The sequence below is a fragment of the Amblyomma americanum genome, chromosome 7, assembly GCF_052857255.1.
Source record: "Amblyomma americanum isolate KBUSLIRL-KWMA chromosome 7, ASM5285725v1, whole genome shotgun sequence".
In the NCBI taxonomy this organism is placed as follows: domain Eukaryota; kingdom Metazoa; phylum Arthropoda; class Arachnida; order Ixodida; family Ixodidae; genus Amblyomma; species Amblyomma americanum.
Genome location: NC_135503.1, coordinates 67,606,404 through 67,633,449, shown reverse-complemented (window position 1 = coordinate 67,633,449; position 27,046 = coordinate 67,606,404). Strand labels below are relative to the sequence as shown.

The 27,046-nt window shown below is 46.9% G+C and overlaps 1 protein-coding gene across 1 annotated transcript in view; it reads right to left on the bottom strand.

The window, feature by feature from the left end:
* Positions 1-27,046, bottom strand: part of LOC144099266 (sodium-coupled monocarboxylate transporter 1-like) — a 55,382-nt gene that overhangs the window by 11,700 nt on the left and 16,636 nt on the right. Inside the window, exons 7-13 of the mRNA XM_077632452.1 lie at positions 25,951-26,024; positions 21,102-21,242; positions 17,435-17,564; positions 16,077-16,165; positions 12,262-12,371; positions 12,103-12,170; positions 8,238-8,324 (exon numbers count right to left, since the gene is read on the bottom strand). Of these exons, the coding sequence (XP_077488578.1) occupies positions 8,238-8,324; positions 12,103-12,170; positions 12,262-12,371; positions 16,077-16,165; positions 17,435-17,564; positions 21,102-21,242; positions 25,951-26,024 (699 nt within the window). The remainder of the gene's footprint in view (positions 1-8,237; positions 8,325-12,102; positions 12,171-12,261; positions 12,372-16,076; positions 16,166-17,434; positions 17,565-21,101; positions 21,243-25,950; positions 26,025-27,046) is intronic.

Genomic DNA, 27,046 nt, shown 5'->3' with positions numbered 1-27,046 from the left:
AGTAACAAACAACTTTGAGGCGGATTTCCACGTTAGGGGCTTCGACTTAAGCCATCGGCGTTACCGTTGAGACTCCCCTTTTTGTAACGCACCTCAAAGGAATATTGTTGCAAAGCGAGGCTCCAGCGCAGGAGGCGGCCATTTTTGGGAGAGATGGTCTGCAGCCATTGGAGAGGGCAGTGATCCGTCTCAATGATAAACCTCGAGCCGGCTAGGTAGCATGACAATTTCTGAACGGCCCACACGAGACACGCACACTCTTTCTCGGTGGCGCTGTACGCCTGCTCACGACAGGTCAGCTTACGACTAGCATACAGGACGGGGTGTTCCACTTCTCCATTGTCCCTTTGGCACAGTACAACGCCCATGCCTCGCTCACTAGCATCGCACTGAACAACGAACCCTTTTGTGTAGTCTGGCGATCGTAGCACAGGCTGGCTTGTTAGGGCGCTCTTTAGGGCGCTGAAAGCTCTTTCCTTTGTCTCGCCCCAGACGACTGTTTGGGGCTCTGTTTTTCTTAGAGCATCCGTCAGGGGAGCCGCGATATCGCAGTACCTGGGGATGTACCTCTGATAGTAGCCGGCGACACCTAAGAACGACCGAATATCGGTCTTCGTGCGCGGTTGCGGGAAGTCTCGCACAGCGGCCACCTTTATTTCAGAGGGGCGGCGACGACCCTGTCCAATCACGTGACCGAGGTAGACAACCTCGGCCTGTGCTAATTGGCACTTGGGAGCCTTGACTGTCAAGCCCGCTTCGCGCAGGCGGGTTAGCACTGCCCGCAAGTGTGCCATATGCTCAGACCAGGATGCGGAGAATATCGCTACGTCGTCTAAATACGGTAAAGCGAATTCTTCCTGTCCCCGCAACACTTTGTCCATGAGGCTTGAAAAGCAGTATGGCGCGTTCTTCAAACCAAAACTCAAAACTTTAGGACGGAATGTTCCCATTGGTGAAATGAACACCGCATACCTACTAGCCTCTTCTGTAAGTGGAACCTGCCAATAACCCCTGACAAGATCTAGGGTGGAAATAAACTGAGCGCTACTAACTTTCTCAAGGCGCTCCTCGATGTTAGGGATCGGATAAATTTGATCCTTAGTGATGGAATTAAGCCTGCGGTAGTCGACGCAAGGACGAGGTTCCTTGCCCGGTACCTCAACTAAAATCAAAGGGGAGGTATAATCATTCTCACCCGCCTCAATAACACCGAGCTGTAGCATTTTCTTTACCTCAGCCTCCATAATATCGCGCTGGCGGGGTGACACCCGGTACGCCTTGGATCGTACTGGCTCTGGGGAGGTAAGTTCTATATCATAAGTAAGGACAGAAGTCCTACCAGGCCTCTCAGAGAACTGACCTTGAAACTCTTGTAAGAGTTGGTGTAGTTCGGTTTTCTGCTCAGCCGACAGCGGTGCTTTAATGAATAAGTCACTAATGACCTGATCGGTGTCTTCCCTGTTCGTAACTGAGCCTAGTCCCGGAAGCTCGACCGGAAGCTCTTCGGGAACGTTTACCATCATACACACCACTGCTTCCCGTTGTCTATAGGGTTTGAGCAGATTACAGTGGTAAACTTGCTGTGCTTTCCGCTTTCCTGGCAGACTCACCACGTAGTTAACATCCGACAGTTTTTGAACAATCCGTGCTGGGCCCTCCCACTGCACGTCGAGTTTGTTTTTTAGCGATGTGCGCAATACCATTACCTCATCGCCCACCTCAAAACGACGGGCCCTGGCTGTCCGATCATAATAAACCTTGGCCCTCTGCTGGGCCTTTGCCATTGCTTCACCTGACAACTCCTGTGCCCTTCTTAAGCGTTCGAGGAGACTAAGCACGTACTCGACCACGACTGGGTCGTCGCCCCTGCCTTCCCACGAGTCTCGAAGCATGCGAAGCGGAGACCGCAGCGAGCGACCGTACACCAGCTCAGCTGGCGAAAACCCCGTAGCCGCATGCGGCGCGGTCCTTAATGCAAACATCACCCCAGGCAGACACAGCTCCCAATCACTTTGTTGTTCAAAACACAATGCTCTCAACACGCGCTTCATGACGGAGTGGAGCTTCTCAACGGAATTCGACTGTGGGTGGTACACTGAGCTGTGTAACAGCTTTACCCCACACCTTTCGAGAAAGGCTGTCGTCAAAGCGCTAGTAAACACTGTGCCCTGATCTGACTAAATTTTCGCAGGAAAACCAACTCGCGCAAATATGGACAGTACTGCATTGACTATCTCAACTGAGCTGAGTTCTTTAAGCGGCACTGCTTCAGGGAACTTTGTCGCTGGGCAGAGCACAGTCAAAATGTGTCTGTACCCCGTGGCTGTTACCGGCAGAGGTCCCACTGTATCAATAACGAGCCGTCTAAAAGGCTCCTTAATGATAGGTACCAACTTCAACGGCGCCCTCGATTTGTCCCCTGGTTTGCCAACCCGCTGACAGGTGTCACATGTCCTCACAAAGTGTTCTACGTCACGAAAACACCCTGGCCAATAGTATTCTTGCAAGAGACGGTCCTTAGTCTTCTTAACTCCTAGGTGTCCGGACCACGAACCGCCATGCGACAAGCGCAACAGATCCTGACGGTAACACTGAGGCACGATCAGCTGATCGAACTCCACTCCTCTGCGGTCTAGATACTTCCGGTACAGGACCCCACCTCTTTCCACAAAACGAGCATTTTTCTTGGCGATACCTTCCTTGACATTGCAGCGCATGTTTTCTAGGGTGCCATCCTTTTTTTGCTCGGCTATCAAAGCCGACCGGCTGACTTTTAGCAACCTATTAAGTCCATCGGACGTAGGCGCGATGAGCAAATCTGCAGATAGCTCTTCTAACTTTCCCGTGTCGGGCGTTTCCTCTCCAGTACCTGGTGCCTTCAACGCTACAGGCTCAATTTTATTCAGTTCGGACGTGCTCTGAGTATCAGCTTGCTGCGCCTCCGACCCTTTCTCATTGTTCGACAACGTCGGCCCCGCAACTACCGCCTTTGCAGCGAGCTCCCGAACTCTCGATCTGGTTAAGGCCTGAACGCTAGCCTCACCAAACAAAAGCCCCTTCTCGCGCAGGAGGTGATCGGACCTGTTCGAAAATAGGTACGGGTACTGGGGGGGGCAGCATAGATGACACTGCGGCCTCCGTCTCAATTGCTCCGAAAGGTCCTTCAATAAGCACTTTTGCTACGGGCAGGCACACGCTGTGAGCTTCCACGGCTTGCTTGATCCATGCGCACTCGCCCGTGAACATATCGGGTTCTACGTAAGAGGGGTGAACTACATCCATTGTAGCTGCGGAATCACGAAGCACTCGGCACTCTTTCCCGTTCACGAGGAAGTCTCGCATGTAAGGCTCGAGAAGCTTCATGTTCTCGTCAGTGCTGCATAATGACAAAAACACGACTTTTGTTTTTGTTTCTGGACACTGCGCCGAAAAGTGACCCGGCTTCTGGCACGTATAACACACGCGCGCTTGCCTCGCCTCGAACCGCTTTCTGCGTTCGGCTTCGGCTGCCGCCGTCTCCTTACGTTCGGTCGGACTGCTTTCACTCGCATCCGCACTACGCGTGTCCCCCCTTGCTCTCATGGGTGTGAACTTCGGCCTCTCAGACTTGGAGCCAAATTCACCCTTTTGACCGTCCTTAGCTCCGCGAGCCCGACGCGTCACAAACTCCTCGGCTAGCTCGGCGGCTTTAGCCACTGTACTAACGTCTGGCCTATCCAAGACCCAGTACCGCACGTTCTCAGGTAACCGACTATAAAACTGTTCCAGCCCGAAACATTGCAGAATTTTCTCGTGGTCACCAAACGCTTTTTCTTCTTTGAGCCACTCCTGCATGTTTGACATAAGCCTGTAGGCAAACTCTGTATATGACTCGCTTCTGCCTTTTTCATTTTCCCGAAACTTCCGACGGAACGCCTCCGCTGACAGCCTGTACTTTTTTAGCAGACTCGATTTCACTTGGTCGAAATCCTCTGCCTCCTCTCTCTTCAAGCGAGCGACTACGTCGGCCGCCTCGCCGGGTAACAAAGTGAGCAAGCGCTGTGGCCACGTTTCCCGAGAGAACCCCTGCTTCTCGCACGTTCGCTCAAAGTTAACCAGGAACAAACCAATGTCCTCTCCAAGCTTAAACGGCCGCATCAGGTCAGTCATTTTGAACGATACCCGTTCTCCTGCACCGTGTGCCTGACTTCCATTACGAGCGCGTTCCATCTCTACCTCGAGACGCTTCATTTCTAAAGCGTGGTAGCGCTCTTCTTTCTCTTTTTGCTCTTTACGTTCGCGCTCCTCTTTTTGCTCTTTACGTTCGCGCTCGTCTTTCTCTTTTTCTTTTTGTTCTTTACGTTCGCGCTCGTCTTTCTCTTTTTGTTCTTTACGTTCGCGCTCGTCTTTTTGCTCCCTCTCCTCAATTGTCTCAAGGCATTCCGACAGCTCGTCATCCTCAGCCTCCAACTCAAGAATAGCCCTTAGCAGTTCTGGTTTTCTGAGTTTGTCTGAGACATCCAGACCCAACTCTCTTGCAAGCTCCAGCAATTTCGGTTTGCGCAACGACTTCAAATCCATGGCTGCTCTGAATGCTGCTTTCTCTACTGCCTACTATTGTCTTGCCGCCAACTAACCCGGCAGCAACGACAACCACAATTACCAGCTCTGTTTCTGACACTAACAAAAGCCCGGCAAAACTCAGAAGAAGAAAGTCCCGCACTCACCAAACCTCGCAGCCAAGAATTCAGCGCAGTCGTTCCGCTGCAGGCAACCAGTCATCACACAGGGCTCGTTGCACTGCTCCCGGATGGTCGTTGAGCTGCTCAGCATACAGTTGACCGCATATCTTCGCTGCTGGCCTCCGTTGTCGCGATCTCACCGCTGGCAACCAGTTGTTGCAAATGGGTTGCAAGCCCCAAGGGTAGCGTTGGCCTGGCGGCCTGGGGCAAAGCTGGAAACATCCGAAGGTCCCGGCAAAGGATGAGTCGACTGGCAACAGAACAACTTGTTTATTCTGGCATCGCAAAAGAGCAGCCGGTCAGGGCGACCACGTTACTCGAAGGAAGAAATCGAAGTCTCTTTTTGGCGTCCGGGGCAGCGGCTTTTTTATACCCTCGGAGTCGAGGGCAAGAAGGAACGGCTTGGGAAGAGGCGCCCGATACGGCGACGCTCAGACATGTTCAGACGTGACGTGCGCGTCCGCCGGGCCGGCGCCGGTCAGACCTCCTCGCCTCCCAGTTGGGGAGCTCCTCTCCCCGGCTGCCGCGCTTTGACAAGCGTGGGCACCAACATGCACACACACACACACGCACACACGACGGCACGTGGCATTGAAACCTGCCTGGACGCGCTTGGCGGGAGGCGTTGCGGCAGCGATGAACGGGCCCAAAATGACCGCCACTTTGAACGAAGCCGCGGCGTCCGTTGCATCCGCGCCGGCTATACCGCGCGTCGTAGGCGAGACGTAACAGGCCGCTTGTTGTGCAAATGTGTCCTCATCCACATTTAGCGCGAGGGGAATGCTCTCTGTGTAATCTGCAACCTGAGAATGGCGCTTCATGGCGTGAAACGCTCTCCAAAGATGTCGATTGCCCTGCGTAGAGGACAGGCGGGCACACCATGCAGCCCAGCGTTGCCTGCCCTGCCGCTTTGCACAGCGCCGCGCCCGTGCGGTAGCGTGGTGAAGAGTAGGAAGAGCCGATGGGTCATCGGGGTGGCGAGTAGCGTAAAGATCCGCCTGGCGACGAAGAGCCCACAGATTCAGGAGATGTATGTCCGGGTTTGGGTCGTCTTCATTTACAGTAGTGGTAATAGTGTGAGTAGCGAGAACAGCAGAGAGAGTAGACAGTGCTGAAGAGGGATTTAATGTATATAAATTATTGCACGTACAGAGTCCCATGATGTTATTCGTACAGTGCGGCGTATTTTCTGTAGACGCGTAGGCGTGAGGGAGATAAAAATAGGGCTGTGATCCCTAACCCAAGTATGAGAATCAACAGCCCAACGAGGGTTACCGGGGCCTAACCACCAAGTGAAATCAGGCGAATACGGGCCACCTCGTGGGCGGCTAGAAGTATTCGGGTGGTTTAAAATTGAACCTAGTTCTAGTTCCTCTACACATCATGGCTCGCTGCATCAATGTAGCAATCGCTTGATACACTTCGTCGGCAGAGTTTCAGCAACAGTTTTATTGCGCGATATCACGTGGGTGGACCACCAGCCCCAACAGACAGGAACGCGGCGGCTCTTTTAGGCGTAATCAAAGGTCAGTTCAGGCGCCCTGGTTACACCAGCCTCTGTTCTTGACTTGCGAGCAGTAGTAAGGCGTCAGGCATAACGCTCGGTAAGACACCTGCGGTGAGGTATCTGGTAACGGAGAGTTGGGTAGTGCTATTGGGTGTGGTCACGCCAAGAAGCTCCTCCTATTTAAGGTGACACTCGTGTAGACTTGCGTCTGGAGGTTATGCAAAACCTGAGATTATGATTCGCTTACCTGATGCCCATATGAACGTTTTTTTTTTGTGAAAAAAACCTGGAGGTAAAGCGGTTGTCAAGCTGAAAATTCCTCATTTGAAAACTGTGGAGGCCCCTTCCTTTTGGCAGCCATCATCCGGCCTTATGTTCAACATTCATTGTCCTCATCTACGCTAGCTGAATGGCTGCTCGATCACCATGAGCAATGATACCGTCTTCGAAGTGAGGTAAACTTCCGAAGTCATCTTGGAAGCTCATTTGAAGTTAAATAAATTAATAAATTACGCATAAAAATTTACAAAGAAATTTGGATATAAAGGCATCAGTTTTCAGAAGTAATTGAATTCAACGTTTTCTTGTGACCAGTAGTTAAGGCGTAAGGTAATTATTTTTGTAATATTTGCAGAAGCATATTTCGCAATACTTGAATTACAATGCGTTTCGTAGCACAACATATTTTCTGTACCCTAGTGGTGCTCTCAACATTTCTGCGGCGTTCCTCATCTTTGTCGCATTACAACCGTGTTAACACTTTTTAATGTATATCTTGTCTTCATTTCTTTATACTCTGAGATCTTTTCTCTCTCATACCTTGTTTATCTGACGACCTCGCATTGTTAGCATCTGATCAGTAGCATCGCTGAATTTCATTGAACTGTATTTATTAACGCTAAATATATGGCCAAGGGCGTCGCCTTCGTGTGCAGGAATACTTGCAAACACCCATACCGTGTGGAATTCTAGCATAAAGTACAACAATGTCTCCACCATTAAAACCGCAAGCTGTAGGTCCCTAAACTTTTAACTCGTTTATATCTCGGCCTGCACTCATTCTGTCGTTTTTGTTTCTTCTTTGAAGTCTTGAGTAGAATCGGCGATAACAGGCAGCCCTGTTTTAACCGTTTGTAAACGTCGAAGGTGGCGCCGTTGCTAACTTCTCTCCTAGCCACTTCAACTTTGTTATCCTGGTACAAGAACCTCTTTTATTGCTGCGGTTTCTGATGGTCGGAAAGACAACAAGTCTTGTGCCCTCGGAGATCCTGCCGAACTGAGAAGCTTGCAATTTACGTTGTTGTATGCCACTCGCCCGTGTGTCCCGCCTTTTGGACTCACGCGTTGTTTCATGCAAAGTTGTCTGTTTTTCTGCTAAGGCATTGAGCCAAATGGCTCGTTTAAAAACTGTTGGCTTTCCTGATGCAGAAAAAACGGGCGCCGTAGGTGGGATAAAGTGAGCAAGTAACAAGTTTATCAGCGGCGAACGTCGAATTCCGACGGCAGGACGGCGTGCTGTGCACTTCTTAAGCGACAAACCACGCACTGAATGCTATTTATAGAGGCCATCCGAGCTGCGAACCCCTTAAATATATAGCTGCTATAAATATAGTCTATGCTGTCATCTCTTGCAGCATGTGCTGATGTTAGCAGGCCCAATTCGAACCTGTCGCGAAAGTGTTGTAGACGGCTCGGGACCACTCGCACAAAGGTAGCACCTAGTGTACACGATTCATCCTTCCATTATGGACTACGACTGAAAAGGAGAAGCTGGTATCGTGTGCCATCAAGGGTCATCTTTCCACTCGCCTCTACGTATGTTTTGCCTGCTCCCTACAAAAGAAACAGCCACAAGCCATCATCATCATGAACTATCGGCGGCCCTCGTTTCACGTGATCTGGTTGTCTGCTGAGGCTTCTGCCTATAAGTTGTTCATTCTGTTGCGTATTATCACTCTATCAGGTTCCGAACAGTGATGCGGACAAATGCTGCGCGTTGTTGAACTCACCTTCTTCTTGCAGCAAGGAAAAAAGATTCCCAGGACGAAGATGGCTAGCAGAGGACCGGAGAGGGCGCCAGCCATCGACTGGGTGGCCTGCATTCGCATCGTCCACTGTGATGATTGTTGCTTACCGGAGACGATACTTGATGTTTCCTGTGTTTTTGTATGTGGCTCCAAATGCACATTGCTGTCGTAAACCTGTACATCTGGACTCTATGAGAGGAGGTCAGCTTAGTACCCTGAACAATCCCACGTTACACAGGAGAAGCTACAAGTGAGGTAATCTGTTTCTGGACACAAACCACCTGACCTTTTTCGGGGGAGCGTTTTTGTTCTTGTAGACATGCTTATGTCTGCTTTTGTATTCGTTTTTATTGGCACCATGCTAGATTTAACTATAATTCCTCTTTTCCTGTCCCAAGCACCCTGTAGTAGACAAGACGCAAAGTGATCAGGGCGAGCTCCCAGTTCTTCCTCACTGTAATCTCCAGCCAATGCCGTGCCTCCAATGCCTCCAGCCAATGCCGTCGACCGGTTTGCATGACGCTGCGTTTGCAACGCAACAGAGGTTAGGCAGGAAAGAAAAGGAGATGGTCCTTTGTTCCTGTGCCGTGTGAAGTGGGCTGTTCATTTTCGGGCTAGAGATGCGTAGGGGTGAAGGGGGGAAGTTGGAGACAGGGTACAGAGTCGCTAGTGCTGAGGAGCCCACTCCTCACATCACGGGAAAAAGGACTGCCTCCTTCTCTTTACTGTCTAGCCTCCGCTGCTTTGCCATATTAAGGTGTCCGCGAGTATAGCGTCAAATCGCAAGTTAATGTCAAGCGCCTCTGTGAAATAGGATCAATCACAAAGTCATGCCAACCGGTCGACGCCATTGTCTGGAGCGAATCCTTTGAGGCGTATTTGCCGCTGCCTTCTTGAATTGATGCCTTTATATGCTTCCTCCTGCCTCCCTTTTTTATGCCTCAGTAATTGCGACAGGAAAATTCATCCTGCTTCGGGGATCGAACCAGGGAGAGGAGCCTCTGCGAGACAGTCTACCAAATCAGCCTACCAGGACGGCTAAGAATTGATAGGCAGAGACAGAATTAATCAGCAACATGAAGTGGCAACGGTGTTACGCTAATAATAAAACCTGAAGCTTTCCCCTTTGCCTCCAAGCCAGTTTGCGATCACAGCGTGGATTCGAGCTCTCGTATAGCACAAGCATGTGCGCAGGTTTGAGCGTGCACTCAACAAGCTTGTACGCGCCACAAGTTGCACAAGGAGGCCAACTGCCTGGATTGAGCAGCACAAACACGTGCAATTCTAGCTGCCTACCTCGGCGAAGGCCATAGATTTCCTAAAAGCATGCCGCTACAGATATGTGTCCTCTGACACAGGTTGAAAAACGCTAGGCACGTAAAAAAAGGCGTGCTGCAGCTTGGAACGCAATGACGGAAAATCACACGTGACATCACTCGGCATGCAGAACTTGTCGAGTGTGATGACCTAATGACGAAAGCACTCAATGAACTCGTTCAGGTGCTTTGTGATATTTCCAGGAGCTACTTTTAAACTTGAATTTTTTGGACTTTGCTCGACGCGTGGTGTGCTACCGTACTGCGTGCCAAGTTTTAGTGCGAAAGCGCTTCTCTAGACGTACTAAGGCCGAGCAAGAACATTGTCATATTGCCTTGCCTTGTGATGCGTACTAACCCATGCCTATCCGGTTTACTCGGGTAAGCTCGGGTAAGTTCGGAGGAGTGTCGCGCCAACTGCAGCCAATGGGAGGAGGGTGTCGCGCCACCTAGGTCACTTAACTCTGCCGCGTCATCACAACATGCCCTGGAGGTGGCAGTTAAATCAATGAGTGGCCGCGAAGTTGATCAGGAAGAGTAACATGACTTGCACAATCCCTACCGGTGGCTGTGACATGAACAGCCACCTGCCAGGGTAGCGATCTATGAAATTTCAGTAGAGAATGACTAAATATGCATATATAGGCATTAGCCCACTAAAGAAATCACGCCATACCCTTACTGCGGAGCCTCCGCGGTGGCTGAGTGGTTATGGCGCTCGGCTGCTGGCCCGAAAGACGCGGGTTCAATCCCGGCCGCGGCGGTCGAATTTCGATGGAGGTGAAATACTAGAGCCTCGTGTACTGTGCGATGTCAGTGCACGTTAAAGAACCCCAGGGGGTCGACATTTCCGCAGCCCTTCACTACGGCGTCTCTCATAGCCTGAGTCGCTTTGGGACGTTAAACCCATATAAAAGCAAACCTTACGGCGGAGCTTAAGTGTCCACTCCAATTTAAGAATGAACACTTGCTTTCGCACGTCTACTCGATTTAACTACGTTAAACCTCTGCCACTTTTTATAATCAGCAATAGTCGCTCTGCGCTAAGTCATCCCTATCATGATTTTGTGATAGCGCTTCTGAGATTATTCCTGACGGGCTATCTTTAGTGGCCTATGTTTGTCTGCGTGCGTTGGCGTTAACGAAAGGAAGCCGATCATTTAGTTTCTCGTGCTCTCTATTCAGAATCCGCTTCGGAAGTTTCTTATCGCTTCTATAACGCCAGCTCCCCTCCAACATTTTAAAAGAGTGAGGACAGCGCCTTACAATTTTCGTTCTTTCTAATAATCGATAATATAGCTCTTCCCGGCTATGCGGATCTTTGTTAGGCAGGAAATGGCACATTAATTGCTGAAAAAGTTTAATGCAAAAATTTTCTATCCACACAAATCAAGCTTGTGACGTCACGACTGAAAAGGACACCGTGGTCATCGTTGGAAGTGAATGACGGTGTAGACTAGACTCAATGATCTGCTTTAGCGCCACTGGGTTTGTTTGGAAAAACGGCTTGTGGTTGCTTTACCGGTGCTTTTATTTTTCAAATTACTGTTATAAAATCTCCGATCTCGGTGAAGGTCTAAGTGGCCATACATTCCTGTACATGGCGCCATCTACCCGTACGAAATGGCACTAGCGCTTGCACTGGCGACGATTCAGCCAGTGGTTATGCGGATGATCAGCGCTATCTGGTCGAACTTGTGCATTTGCAGCTAGCGTACAGAGTCGATCACACTTGTCTAGAGCGCTCGAGTGGTGCCGCCCGGTAGAAATAAAGCGAAATTCTGAAGTAGGTATTGACTTTCACTAATAATAATTGCATTGGAGAGCAGCCTAATAGACATGCTAACCGCGCAGGCACCAGTGCCTTATTCCCAGCAAAGCAGCTGCGATAAGATTTAATTTAATTTGCTCCACAGCACACCACTCAAGCGTTTTAGACTAGTGTGATAGACTCTGTACTTGCTTTGAATGCTGCTATTTCGCATGAGCGCGCAACAACTGTGTTCCCGATCTGGCAGCGTTTTAACAGGTGCTTCATAGCGTGAGAAATATCTTTGCTCGCACTTATGCATTTTGCCGGGAAGTGTATTTGTGCAGCGTATTTGTGGCTCTCGCCACCCGCATTCGAGCCTCGTTTAACAGCACAATGCTCCTCGTCGGCTGTTTACATGGCTGTCTCGCAACGCGACCATTGTCGGTATCTCCGCTGATGGCTTTATCATAGCTGCGGAGGTTGCCACTGCACGGGCGTGCCGAATCCTGCGCCATCCAGTCATTGCAGGTCATTTGCATGAGAGGCGTTTCAATGGGCTTGGCGGCGTATTTATTTCATCTGTGCCCCATCTAACGACGACGAGGCGCGAGCCACGGGCTATGAGCACGGTATGATAACGTGATCACTGATGTTATAGGCTCGACGCCGCCACCACTCCGCACGGAGGCGGAGGAACTTTGCTTATAGAAATAAAGCTGAATCGGACGGCCACCTCTTGTTTCCTGTCCTCTCGCAGAAAAGGGCAATATCAACTTACCTGTATAATTGACTCCATGGTGCCAGTGAGAAATGCGATAGATATGGACAACAGTCCGAAGGCTGCGGCTGCAAATGCATAACTGAACTTCGTTACTGGTTCGCTGGCAGACAAGGGGCTACAGTTATACACGGCAGGTTTGAGGCAGAGGGGGCCTACCTATTGCCTTTGTGAGTCGGAGCGCACCGACTTCACTCATGGTGACCCGAGGCTGAACGAAGTCGTGCCATGTCACGGCTGCTAAGGCGTTGTAGCCCGACGAAAGCGTGCTGAAAGACGAAGGCAGAGGGAATTTTCAGAGATAAACTTCATTACTAAACTTCTTGCTAAGTGCAAAGTGGGTAAAGAAAAGTGGCCCTTGAAGGGCTATAATCGCATGACAATTCAAATTTAAAAATTGTGAAGCATAAAAATAATCTCTCAGTGGCAAGATATATGAAAAAAAAAAGAAATGGCGTTCTTGGGAGTGTCAGTCCATTGAATCATTGAAACTCCATTGAACCACCTCAGAGTAGAGCAGCCAGGTTTATTGCTCACGATTATCCAGACCTAACGAGCGTAAGTAGCCTTAAACAAAGGTTTAACTTATTACCCCTTTTAACTAGAAACCGAAATGCCAGTCTATCTTTCATGCATAAACTATATCGTGGTTTTTCAGACTTTCGAGAAACGTTTCTTTGCCCTGCTCCGCATATATATTCTCGTTTAGACCATTCATATAAAATTAGCCCCATATTCGTGCGCACAAAATTGTTTAAATATTCATCTCTGCTACTTTCCACCTCTCAATAGAACAGTTTGACGGCAGATGTCACCTCCTTACTTGACCACGCGTCTTTCTTCAAGGTTTTCGACAGAATAGAATGTTAAGTTGAGTTGGTTCGATCTTTGTTAAAACTTCAAGCAGTTTCGTTTTTCTCCGCCTGTTGTATAGGGCTCTATTCCTTGTATTGCATCCCCTGACCGCTATTATGTGTGCACATAGCTCAATTGTTAAGAGTGTGTAACATTGTCGAATGTCATGTAACTATTGTATAAATAACAAAGCTTTCTGAAAATTCTTTTGCTCTATTCTCGAATTCTTCCGGAAAATTACACTGCGTACTTTCTGAAGGAGCGATTTTTACTTGCGAGCTTTTTGTAATCAACATTGTCTAATTGACTCCCCCTATGTAATGACTGAAAGGGCCCTTAGGGTACATAAATAAATTAATAAAAACAGACCACACTAATAACATCGGCAAGAATGGTAAATGAACAGATAAGTCTCAAAGATAATTATTCCTAAAACAACGCTACCGCTGTCGCCCACAAATTGTGTTATGCGTGATTTTCTTCAAGGAGTATTCAGTTTTCTGTGTAAAGGTGACATTAAGAAAACTGGATCACAGGAAGTTTAAGCTGGTGCCCTACAACCTTCCACTGGAGAGGCTCAATAGTGAATGATATACTCGCAAGGAATTACATAGGCACTTACAAAGCTGCTAGTCGCGCTCTAGGAAGGCGCCGAAAGGCCAATTCTGCCTTATTATAACTTGTGCACTTGTTTGTGATTTAATACACACACACACACACACACACACACACACACACGCACACACGTACACACAGTGGTTTTCGCTCAATGTGCCAAGTAAGGCTACGCCTTAAAATTATTTTAATCTGCCGCTCACCCTCAATTCTTACAGAGTCCAGTGCAGAGTTCAGTAAACTTGCCCCGTCGGGTGATCGGGTATGAGGAAGCTCAGCAAGATAAATCATCTACCGATGAAATACTCTTTCCAGACAACTTACCGTGTTTGTTTCCAAACGAAATGCCGAGAACAAGGCGATAAAATAGCAGGCGAAATTGGTGTGCTCAGTCCTCTTCGCCTGCCGGGCTCATTACTAGTGCTGCCTTTGTGAAAGCGCTAGCCAGCTTAGCTGACCCAACATCATGCCTTGGGGTTATGCTCTTAGTGACTGCAACTGACAAAGCACGAAACAGACAAAGGCAATAAATCTTCTCTTTAGATCTCAGAAGGGCATTTGGGAATGTAAATTATGATTTTAATTTAGGTACCCTAGTCACCACCAAATGCGGCCGAAGGAGCTACAATTACATTAAAGTCTTTCTCCGGAATAGAACAGGCGCCGTAGGCGTAAGAGATATTGGATACGATCCAGTTTCCTTCGCAGCGGAAGGAAAATCACAAGGGTCAGATCGCTCCCCCACGCTCTTCAGCATCGCCATGCATCGTTTGCTCTATTTGCTTGACGCTATCCCAGAGATTCGACACGCACTTTATGCACATGATACCAATATCTCGGCTACGCATGGCTCGGATGAAGATATTGAAAACGCAATGCACAGAGGTACTGGCATTGCGCAAGAACTACATCCAAGCTGAAGGCTTTAGATGCGCCGTTCAAAAGACTGAACTGGTTACTGTGAAAAAGTGTATGATGAGGACCGAGTCTACACCAGAGATTGAATCAGATATCGAAGGAGAACCCATCAACAAGGTCAATAGGCTTCTATTACTCGGACTACATGCGCAGGCGAGCGCGACAGCCACAGACTTCATTGCACCTCTAAAACGTCAAACCACATTCACATGATAGGAAGAGTAACTAACCGCCGCCATGGACTTAAATAAATTACTGTCCGTCAAATATGGACAATCTTATTATCAGCCGTCTTACAAACCACGCTCCTACGATCGGCTAACCCAAACTGAATCCAAATAACTTATTCTCATCAGTATAGCCCTTAAATGGCCGGTGGCCTGCCCGTCTACTACTCGACCACCATACTACTACAATTAGACACCAACAACACAATCGATGAGTTTATGGAAGCCCCTAAAATAAACCAGCTTGAAAGACTCAAACGTACCCCTGCGGGCAGACGTGTCCCAGCAACTAGGATACCTGACCTTCGATCATGAATCCTGTAAATCTAGAAGCACCACCCTGGAATTGAAAGTAAACATCTCTGCCGTCCCAATACTGCGAAACATGCATCCGGAATCCTACTACGAAAGACGCATCTTATCTATGGTAACAATGAAGAAACCCTATGCACGAACACCACAACACACAATACGGCAATAATGGCGACGGCGTCGGTGACTGACTGAAAGGGTGACACAGTTAACACAGCCACACTAGGTATGGGAAATAGCACAGCGGCGGAAGGATGTGCCATAGTACTGACAGTACAAACAAGAACTCTAGATCAATCAATAGTTAGCATCACTGGGTCCCAAACTGCCTGCCGCAATCACGCTGATGTGCACGTCTTCCATATCGCGTATAGCGTGCGACATCCTGAAAATCCACCTCGTCTGTACACCCTGGAATGCATCTCTCCCTGACAATGAGCATGTTCATGTGACAACCCGAGACCTTATCCTCCGAGCTCCAGTGGAAGACCATCCCAACCCAGAAGGGGCGGAACCCACCTCATTTACCTATTCGCACATGCTCCAATCTTACCGACTCGCTCTCGGAACATACTCGCCGCCTCCCAAAGATCTCCCTCGAGAGGAGGGGCCTCCTGGCTCCAAACCCAGGCTAACGCTAACGCACTTCTTGCCTGCTGGTCTACATTCTGCCCCACACGCTACAATGTAAATTGCCCTTTTTGCGGCGTACGTCAAGCGCTCTACCATTCCACATGGGAATGTCCCAATCCTCCCTGAGTACCCCCCTTCCTCGCCCCTCCAATTGTCTGTGGGAAGCCTTCCTGTCTAGCACAGGCCTGAACTACCAGCGTGACCTGATCTTCCGGGCCACCCAAATAACTACGGCAAATGGGGTCCTTAACTAAGAGTTCAACCATCTGGGGGCCTTACTCCTCCATTTGCTCAGAGCAAAAAATTTTTCTCTCTCTTATTGCCTGCAGTTACTAAGGACGTAAGAGCTCAAGAACATAATGAATTAAGCACTGGCGCAGGAGATACGCCGTGGCACAAGCTTGGCCATCTCACCTGAGGGATCCGCTGTAGACAGAGGCCACAAAGAGGCCGCTGAGTCCTGGATAGTTCCGCAGCAAGTCTTGCACGATGTACGGCATCAGCTGAAATAGAAGCAAGTGACACGTCACGCAGTTTCTTCAATGTTCCACACTGTTGAACACTGCAGACTGTACAGTGAAGGATTCATGCACCAACCGATCATGCAGTTTGAGTTGCAACTACTCGGCATTATGCGCTTAGCTTATTGGCTTTGCGGCTCTGGTTAAAGGTTACTGCCTAGTTTTGATAACACACCTAGGCTAAAAAAGTATTCAGACCCAACTATGGAAGCTACAGAGCTGAAACCGGCACTTTTTAAGCTTTTCTACATTTTGTATTTTCGAAAAAACGGTCAGGGCATAGCTTCTGTCACGTTTTTGGCCAGGTCGCCGGGTCACAGCTACCTTATGTGGATTGAAATCACCGCGCAAGTTATTTTGAACGGAAGCTAAGGTTAGGATAAATGTTTCTTACCAAACTTATGTTGTAGCTCAGATTGTGGAAATGGAGTAATGGTTTTGCGTAACACAGGTGTTTACTGGGGGTGGGGGCGCTTGCAACTTCGGTGCACTGTCATTAGCTCAGAAAAACGTCCCTGCATGGCCCTGTGCAAAGTTTTCCTTCCAACATTTTAGGCTCCAGTGACAGTGAACTGTTTCCTTTTTAAGTGCATAAGCCATGTAGCCATTTTGCGGCGAAATCAGCTATGTCTGTGCGAGGCCTCCGACCGCAAAGCCTTTAGTGGTTCGGAGCGAATTGGGCACCCTCCGGGTACGCTCGGTGCCCAGGAGGCGTCTCTTCCTGAGCCCTCTTCGGCCTGTGAACTCCCGGGCACTCATAAGTAAACATGCGTCTACACCCTCCGAATCTCCACCCACCACTGGGACAAGAAAACCAAGGTGAAATTGATCTAAAAGAAGCACAGGGAAGCGATTATTGTAAACGTAAAATGCTACATTCACAACTGCTAACGCAGATCTCTCGAATCATATCGCCTGTGCATTTAATTGCCGTTTTATGCTCGCGAGAAGTTGAAAACTTTGAAAACTTCCTTCCTTGAACCTGAGATTGAAGCGGCAATAATCTAGAGGTGGTGTTCTATGTTCTCGAGTATCAGGCTTATTCATCGGACAAAGCCCGTAGATACATCCACCAGAGTTTAAGGCAGTTAACTAGTCTTGTAATTATTTATTCCTTAGCCAATGTCATTCACCTTCAGTGAGGGCAAACAGGCTGTGCCGGTGGCCATAGGGTATGCTGTCAGAGCCACAAATGATGCATGAACTCCAAAATTCATTTAATGTTTTACTAAAAGAGAGGCTGCCCCTCACCTGGTCCGCCTTGTCGATGTCTCCTGTGAGTCTGGGGTCGCAGTTTCCGTACACAGCATAGAGTGTCACTCCAGAGATGACAGACAGCAGCGTGATGCAAGTGACACCGGGTATGTTCAGCAGCACAGCCCTGGAGCATGTATGCGTTTTTTTCTTCAACAACAGCAATCATGCCAATGTGCTGATTTGAATACGAAAGATAAGAAGTATAGCTATAGAAGCAGTTATGAAAGTAGTTATGGCTTTGTTTTCCATTGAATTACCCGGCCTTACTTCTACTGAAAAGCCCGTATTCAGCTATCATAAACGTTCTTGACTGGCGCAGTTGGCAACAAAAGGTAAGTACGTGCTGAGAAACAAATCTACTGTAGCACTTTTCCCAGGCCCAGTCCCCTGGTATAGGGATACCAGCGGATGAAGCATGCAGGTTCCCTCATGGCTGCGAAAATTTCAGGGCTTTCGCTTGTCTGACGGCAGCGTAACTCTTTTCGCACGGATTGACATCCTGTAAACGTTTTTTGCGGACTGCATATGAGAAATTTACATTTGATCACTGTAAGAGTAAAAAAAATACGCTGTCTGAATTGCTGACCGCATGAGGCAAACAAAATTTTTCGGGGGAAGAAAGTGAACAAAAGCGAAATCAGATTGTGCATTTTCAGTCGAAAATGCGAATATGAATTCCGGCCGTCACCAAAGTTCGCCTTTGCCGAGGAAAAAACCCCTCCTAATTCACCCTGCCTTTGCAGATTTGGAACTTCTGAGTGCTCTCTGTGCTGACAAACTATAACTGAAGGCTATAAAGAAGTGATGATGGGAAGAATAGGAAAACCCCCAAGCGTAACGGCGCATGAGAAGAGCTAACCGTAGGCATCGGTTGCAATTGTCCAGATGTGCTTGACTTTTTTATAGTGGATAACGCGAGCCACGAATTAGCTTACACTTGAAGAGGGAGCGGAAGAAGCTAGTGAAGAGGAAGTCCATTAACAAGCTAGCGGTAAGAGGGAAAATAGAGGAATTCAGGATATCGCTGCAGAACAGATATTCAGTTTTAACTGAAGAAAACGATCTTAATGTTCATACAATGAACGACAATCTGACAGCTATCATTACGTACAAAGTGCGCAGTAGAAGTAGGCATTAGGACTGTTCGACAAGATACAGGCAAGTTATCTGAGCAGGCGAAAGATGTGATGAACAAACGCCAAAGCATGACGGCGTCTAACCTTACAGACAATAAAACTAGCAGAGCTATCGAAGTTAATAAATTAGCGCGAGGTAGCCGACATGAGGAAGTTAAATGTGGAGAGAATCGAGCATGCTCTAAAGAACGGAGGTAGCCTAAAAGCTGTGAAGAGGAGACTAGGCATAGCTATAAACCAGATGCATGCATTAAGAGACAAGGAGGGCAATGTCATTACGAATATCGACAAGGTAGTTAAAGTAGCCGAAGAGTTCTACACAATTCTATACAGTAGCCATTGTAATCAGAACGTAAAGATAGAGACAGTAGCGCACAGCAATGTGTCATCCCGCCTGTAACAAAAGAGGAAGTAAGGAAAGCCTTAGGAGCAATGCAAAGGGGAAAAGCAGCTGGTGAGGACGAGGTAACAGCCGATCTGTTGAAGGACGGAGGGGAGATCGTACTAGAAAAACTAGTCACCCTGTATACGCAATGCCTTGTGACGTCGACAGTATCAGAGGCTTGGAAGAACGCAAATATAATCTTAACTCTTAAGAAAGGATACGCCAAGCACTTGAAAAATTACAGACTGATCATCTTACTGTCCGTTGCCTACAAGAAACTTACTAAGATAATCGCTAATAGAGTCAGGGCAGCCATAGACATTATTCAAGCAAATGATCAGGCAGGCTTTCGTAAAGGATATTATACGATAAATCATATTCACACTATCAATCAGGTGATAGAAAAATGTGCAGAATATAACCAATCACTATACATAGCCTTTATTGACTGCGAGAAAGCATTTGACTAAGGGGAAACCTCAGCTGTCATACATGCATTGCGGAATCAGGGTGTAGACGAGCCTTATGTGAAAATACTGGAAGATATATATGGTGACTGCACAGCTACCATAGTCCTCCATAAAATAATCAATAAAATTCCAATAAGGAAGGGCGTCAGGCAAGGAGATACAATCTCGCCAATGCTATTCACCGCCTGTTTACAGGAGGTATTCCGAGGCCTCAATAGGGAACAGTTGGGGATAAGAGTTAAAGGAGAATACCTAAACATTCTGCGATTCGCTGATGACATTGCCTTGCTGAGTCACTCTAGAGATGAACTGCAAATCATGATCAATGAGTTACACAGACAGAGCAGAACGCTGGGTCTAAAAATTAACATGCAGAAAACCAAAGTAATGTTGAGCAGTCTAGCAAGGGAACAGCAGTTCACAATTGGCAGCGAGGTGCTGGAAGTGGTAAAGGAATGGTTCTACTTAGGGCTAGTGTTTCTGTATATGTTCACGCAGGGAGCATATACAGGAACACTACTTAGGGGAGGAATTGACAGCTGATCCGGATCATGAAAAGGAAATAACTAGAAGGATAAGAATGGGGTGGAGCGCATATGGCAGGTTCTCTGATAATCAATAGCAGGTTACAATATCTCTCCAGAGAAAAGTATACAAACGTTGTATCTTACCGGTACTCACCTACGCGGCAGAAACGTGGAGGCTAACGAAAGTGGTTCAGCTTAAGTTAAGGACCACACAGCGAGCCATGGAGAGGAAAATGATAGGTGTAACGTTAAGAGACCGCAAGCGGGTAGAGTGGTTGAGGGAACAAACTCGTGTTAATGACATCCCAGTCGAGATCAAAAGGAAGAAATGGGCTTGAGCAGGGCATGTAATGCGAAGGTAGGTTAACCGCTGGTCCTTAAGGGTAACGAACTTTATTCCAAGAGAAGACAAGCGTAGCAGGGGGCAGCAGAAGGTTAGGTGGGCGGATGAGTTTAGGAAGTTTGCAGGCATAGGGTGGGTGCAGCTGGCAAAGGACAGGGTTAATTGGAGAGGCATCGGAGAGGCCTTTGCCCTGCAGTGGGTATAGTCAGGTTGGTGATGATCATGATCAACATGAGGTTGCCTTGCTTCTGCTGCGGAAATTATTGTACGCATGTTCGTATTTTGTCTGTAATAAGAACTCTCGAAGCACATTAACCAGAAACTAAAACTACGAAGACCATTCACCGCATAATGACCTAGAAGTTTGAGCATCCGCCTCGTTTGCGGAAGGTCTGGCGTTCGATTACCGGCAACACCTATTTTACAGAATTTAGAATAGGTGCCAGTTTTCCTCTGAAGATCTGCTCGGGTTCTCTGGGACGAAAATGTTGGGTGATATGGGTCCTGGACCCAACTTCGGCCAGGACAAATACGCTAGCCTCGGCACACGACAGTGTGCGGCCAAGTTGTCTTTTTGTGAAGGGCATCAAACATCACGAAAGCACTGATTAATTTGGCTCTACAACCTGAGTTTCAAGATACAATTCAAACTGCGTGGTTTTAGTCTACTCCGCCTCTGTTTGTTGTCCTTACTTGTTTTATTTCGCTTTGTGAGTTTTAGAGAATATAAGGACGCCAATAGGGTCAACAACTCTGCCGCTGCGCCATAATTTAGGGAGAAGTGAAGGTGAACGACCTACCAGCGCGCGTGCCTGAGCGACTTCATGCTGCAGTAGCGCTGCACCTGCGTCTGGGTTGCGCAGTAAGTTGTCATCCAGATAACGGTCCAGGCCAACAGCACATTACACGTAGTGTACGTAGGGTAGAGGCTTGTGCTGTAGCTGCAAAGGCACACAGAGGGAGATAACCTCGAAGTGCATCAGGCAAAAAGATTAAAAACTGCCCTCCATTTAGTCTGGTTTGTTCCTCGTCATTGTGTTTCTAAGAGGGCGCATACGCATGCTGTTACCAGACAGTTCCTTTCGTCGCGTGAGTGCACCGTGCCAAGTTGATTTGTTGTTCTTGCTTTTAAAGCCTCAGTGCTGGCTTCTATACACCGATCAAGAAGTTGGGGCACGAACAAGCACTTAGAAGTTTCCACGCGCGAGAGAATCATAACATAGAAAAGTGCACAAAACAATGTTCAAAGCAAGGATAACGAGTGATATGCAACACACGAATATGTTCAGAGCAGTCGAATGAAATAAGCTCATATTTTGTGTACGGTTGCAAGGACTATTTCAGCATCATCATCAACTAAATGGCTTTGGCATTATACCGCTGAGATTGACGTCACGGTTTTGACACGGGCGTATAAATCTACTCTATTTTTTCTTCGGGTCGTTTCGGAGAAATGTTGTAGTGCCCCACAGTGACATCAGTCTGAGGCATCTTACTTCGAAATATACGGGCTCGACTACTGTTCAAAGGAAGCATGGGCAGCTTTGCTCAAGAATGAACTCCACATTCTCTTTTTACAGCTCTTGGCGCTTTTACCAGTTTTAAAACACAATAAAACGTCGCAAACCATTAGAGCTTCAGCGTGGGCAAGGTCTACAATCACCTCAGTTAGCAACGTCAAGCCTCTGAAATGTTGAATAACGAAAATGTAGCTCGCAGAACACACAGCAAGGGCAAAGAGTGCAACGCACTGCGTCGCGGAGTGACTTGTCTAACGCTAGGAAAGCACAGCAATCCGTAAGCTGGGTGGCTGCACCGTTGTCTTGGAGGTTGCCAAGCCTTTCGCGTCAGTGGCTTCCAGCGCTATCACAGAGAGCCTTTTGATCTATGTACGAAAAGAAACAAATGTGGACATTGAGGGAAGCTGGAAATGAGCCAACAGCATCGCCCTGAGAAGGCTGCCATGCTTAGCTGTTGACCGCTTTTGTATGCCTGAAATCACAGTTGGCGAAAACAGATGGTTCAAGCTTGCCACTCGTGCTGGCGATTTTTGCCCTATCGAGGTGCGGAAATTTTTTTGTTTCTTTTGAACGCCCACAGACATGCTGCGCTTGACTTTTCTAGTTTATTTGTGTTAATTCTTTCTATCCTTTTCCAAAAGTGCACGGCAGTAAAATAAAAGTCAGGCCTGATTAAACCCTGGCCTTTACTTTCTTGCTTGTGTATATCTCCCTGGCCACATATTCCGACAAAATAACTTCCACCTGTTGAACAGAACACTGCGAGCACACCGTTCTTGCAGCCACTGTTTGAGGTCTGACACAGCTGCGTTATCTCTAGGCACGTGGACCTAGCTACCTACGCACGAGCTGCGAGAAGGTGCTGCGTGCAGCTTAGAACTGGTGGCTGGAATACAGACTGTCCGCTGATGGTGTTGGGAAAGTTGATGCAGCACTTTCCCGTTTTACAGATAGCTATGTCGTCTCTATATCTATTAATCTCCTCAAACTCTTGATGCTTAAGACAGTGCTTCGAGCTGGACGGAGATAAACCAGGCCAGATAAGGAAGAACTTTCACCTTGCTTGATACTCGATAGCTTTACATGATATATTTACAGCCAAAGCTATTATAGCTGGATTAGCCATAGAGCTCTGCATTTTACCGATGATTCTACAGCATCTGCTATGAGATCGTAATTACATAGTGAAATAATACAATTTGTCTTAAAGAATGAAATTAAGCAAATTAGAATAATTGATTTTATTTATTTCATTAGATCCATTTAAATAGCCGATTGCCTGCAGGTGGCAATGAAATTCAATTCAATGGCTGATGTAGATTTAACTGCCGAATGTGGAGCTAAACTACTGAACAAAAGCTATAATATCTTTCGCTGAATAATGCGCCAAGCCGGTGAGTTTAGCTGTATAAGTTTCTTTCTTCGCCGGGCAAAATTTATGCGAAAGCAGCAGCATACGCAGAAGGAATCACATGGGCTAATAGCTATCACCGAAATCAGGTGATGGATATGTTGAAAGCCAGGTATTTTGGTCGGAAAGAGGCATTATTCCTTGCTTCTTTAGAATGTTTGAAAGCATGCTTTGAATACCAGAGTTGCCGACTATCTTCCGTCAAATATGCCGCACTCGATGTGACCGCTTATGAATGCTTTAATACCTTGCGTCTTTAAACCTGATTGCTGGCCTCTGTGTCACTGTCTGTTAATTCGTATCTTGCTTATAAGTCTACTCCTGTAACAGTCCTAGTGGGACTAACAGTATTTTAAATATATAAAAGTAGATGAGATGAAAAACAATGCTGAATAAAACGCAGGACTTCATCCATGGACACCGGACCAATGAAGTAGTACGCTTTTCGCGAGCGATGCTCTAGAGATTAAGCTGCGGCGATGTGTGCCCTGCCTTCTTCTTTTGAACGTGTTATTTTTATGAGTAATGAATTAAACAAAAGTGTTGACTAGCGCCGCTGCTTACAACAGAACCCTCTGCTAAACTTCCTGTTAGAAAGCAAGTTTCATGCGATACAGGGTTGAAGCAGGCAACGTATTGAGTTTCGTGCGAAACTTAAACTTGTAGTTATTCAGAAGAAGATCGTCCGTTGCATCCCAGGTACTGAACCCAGGTCTGCCTGCAAACAATCATATGCATCATTTGCGTCCTTAAAACGGCGCATTCCACATGCTAATATTAACCCAATAAATACAGATTAAATGGATGATCCCGTCTTTTCGTACTTTCTATACATATCAGTGCCTCACCTATAATATTCCTGCAGCACTCAATAAATATATCACTGATGGCTTCAGGCTTAGGCAGTTGCACTCATATTATAGCAATCCATGATGAGTGGCACAGTTTCTGTGTTTTGAAATTTATTTTATTCTGAGAGTTTGTGTTGAATTGCACACTTAAGTTTCTCGGCTATTTTCTTGGCTAAAGGGAAATCTTTTTATGTTGTATATCTCATGTATGTAGTGAAAAGTTTGAAGTGGTTTTATGTAAGTTTTCTTTTTGTACATTATGGGTGAACGCCCACCAACAGTTTTCTGCCCTGCACTACTGCCATCTATTCATGGGCCTCGTTCGTCAAGCTCAGGCGTTTTTCAGTTTTTGGAATAAAACCTCTATCTGTGTGTGTGTGTGTGTGTGTGTGTGTGTGTGTGTGTGTGTGTGTGTGTGTGTGTGTGTGTGTGTGTGTGTGTGTGTGTGTGTGTGTGTGTGTGTGTGTGTGTGTGTGTGTGTGTGTGTGTGTGAGCGTGCGTGCGCGTGAGTGTGTGTGTGTGTGTGTGTGTGTGTGTGTGTGTGTGTGTGTGTGTGTGTGTGTGTGTGTGTGTGTGTGTGTGTGTGTGTGTGTGTGTGTGTGTGTGTGTGTGTGTGTGTGTGTGTGTGTGTGTGTGTGTGTGTGTGTGTGTGTGTGTGTGTGTGTGTGTGTGTGTTAAAGCATGTTAACCCAGTTAAGGCATCGAGATTGCTAAGGCTGTGAAAGTGAGATGATCATAATGTTACTTTCAATTTTTGCTAACATTGTACGCGAAGAAAATTTAAGCCGAACTCAGTGCGATATCTATAGATATTCGTCCTTATGCATGAGCAGATGCGGTGCAATCGTTTTGCTTTTCACTTTATTACGAAAAGTGTAGTGAGAGTATTTGAAACTCAAATACTGTACCTAATAACATTGTGTGCAATTACAGCTTCAAGCAGCACAGGATTGATCAAAGATTTTGAAATATTTTCAACAGGAGTCAAGATAAATAGAAGTCAGTACATTGTTCTTTATGGAAATTCATCCGAGACCTGCGTAAAAGTGTGAATGCAAGGGAACACAATCACAACTGGCCGCAGTGGTTTTTCTCAGCGGAGAAGATGTAAACAAAAAGATGTGAAGAGAAGGCGCGTGTCTTCGTAGCCAAACGCACACATCCTTGAATTCAGCAGCGCAGCCGGCACTTTCTCATGCAACCTACACTTTCACTTTGCCCGTTTGCACAGGAAAGTTTATTCGTGGTGCCTACTTGTTTACAAGGCTTCTACGGGCGTGTTCTAAGTACCTATATGACGCAACATGCATTCACACTTTTTACTGGACACTTTATCTTTCTCGGGGCTCTCTCTCGTAGCCACACTTTCATTATATCGTCCGATTCTCCCTTTGCCAATGCGTGTTCACGGCAGGAAGCAAAACCGGTGACTAGCTGGTTAAGATTCGCCTTTCCTAATGCTCTGCCTCAGTCTATCCCGTTCTTTCAGACTGCCTGGTCTTCTTGCATTTTGCAGAAAGCATTTCTCTTTTATCCCTTAGTATGCACACAACGATTTCGCCCTGTAGTTTCGTGTTTTCTAAGTCCCAACAAATCCTGAAAACTGAGCTTCTTATTGAGGGCAGAAAAGTGGCAGCAATTGTAACAGCGAGAGCATTTACCGGGACCCCACTCCGGGTTGTGTAACTTAAGCCCTTTGTTTATAAGTAAAATTAAAAGTATACAATTTTTAATTTTTTGGACAATTGCTCCGGCGCGTTCTGCAGTTTTATTATCGTAGGTCTGATTGCAAATTTTTGACACAATATTTTATTGCTACTTTTCCGAAAGAAAATAGTGAAATTTGCGCATCAAAGTCATGTCTTACTTGGTGGTTATGAGCCGGCCTCCATTGGCAGCAATCGTCCACACGTTGTCGAAGCCGCCTAGGTGGTACACACCCTGTAATACGAGATTGCATCAGTTACCTCACAACAACCCAAAATTATCAGCCGCTTACGCGCTCACCGATTGGCTATCGCTGTGATAGCGGTCTTCTGCTCCTTCCTCTTATACATTTTACGAAGGCTATTTAACCGCTGAGAGCCTATCAATTGAGACCATTTTATGTGAGTTTGACAAAAGTGCTAGATGGCCAACTAAGGGACAGCTGTTTGATTAGCTCTGTTTTATGAGTAAGCACAGCATGCAGCAACTAGGCTGATAGAAAAATAGTTGCTGGTGGCAAACAAGAAGTGCTGTGGACCCTGACAGCTACTAATGTTTTGATTAGAAGAATAGTTGGTTCATACAAAAAGCTTTTGGGGATCATGTAACAATGCATTCCGTTGTTTATTTCAAACCCCAGCTGCTATGCTTCACGCGCTATAGCGTGCCGCCCACGACGTCATGAAAACAAAACACGGGGGTAATGTCCTGTAGCTGCACATATAATACGACGGTCGCCATTATCCAGGGTCCCGTGTCAATTTTAAGGCGTAAGCCTTTCTTGGCTCATGAGTGGCATGGGTGGCATGAGTGGCATGGACGGAAGTTGTAAACGGAAGTTTGTGCACGGAAGTTGCCGTCACGAACTGTTAATCGTAAGTTGTATGGTAAATAAAACAAGAATATAAAAGTTCATTACAAGGAACATTTCATAAGCAATGTGAAAACAAAGAGTAAAAATAAAAATTGAAAAAAGAGAAATAAATATAAGATAATAAAAATAAAAGTAAATAAATAAAACAAAAACAAAAAGGTGAAAATAAAAATGAAAAATGGAGGGACAAAGAGAGGGTAGGGACAGGCTTTCGCATTACCGATCTTAAGCTGACTTAAGGGCAATGCTTAACTTTTGCCCACCTGCCCTAATGAAAATTTCTATGTGAGTCCCTCGTATGGAATTATGAAAATAAAAAGTACATAAGATATGTAAAATCATATGTAAATCTACATCTTGTCTGCACGGAGTGTATGAGTAT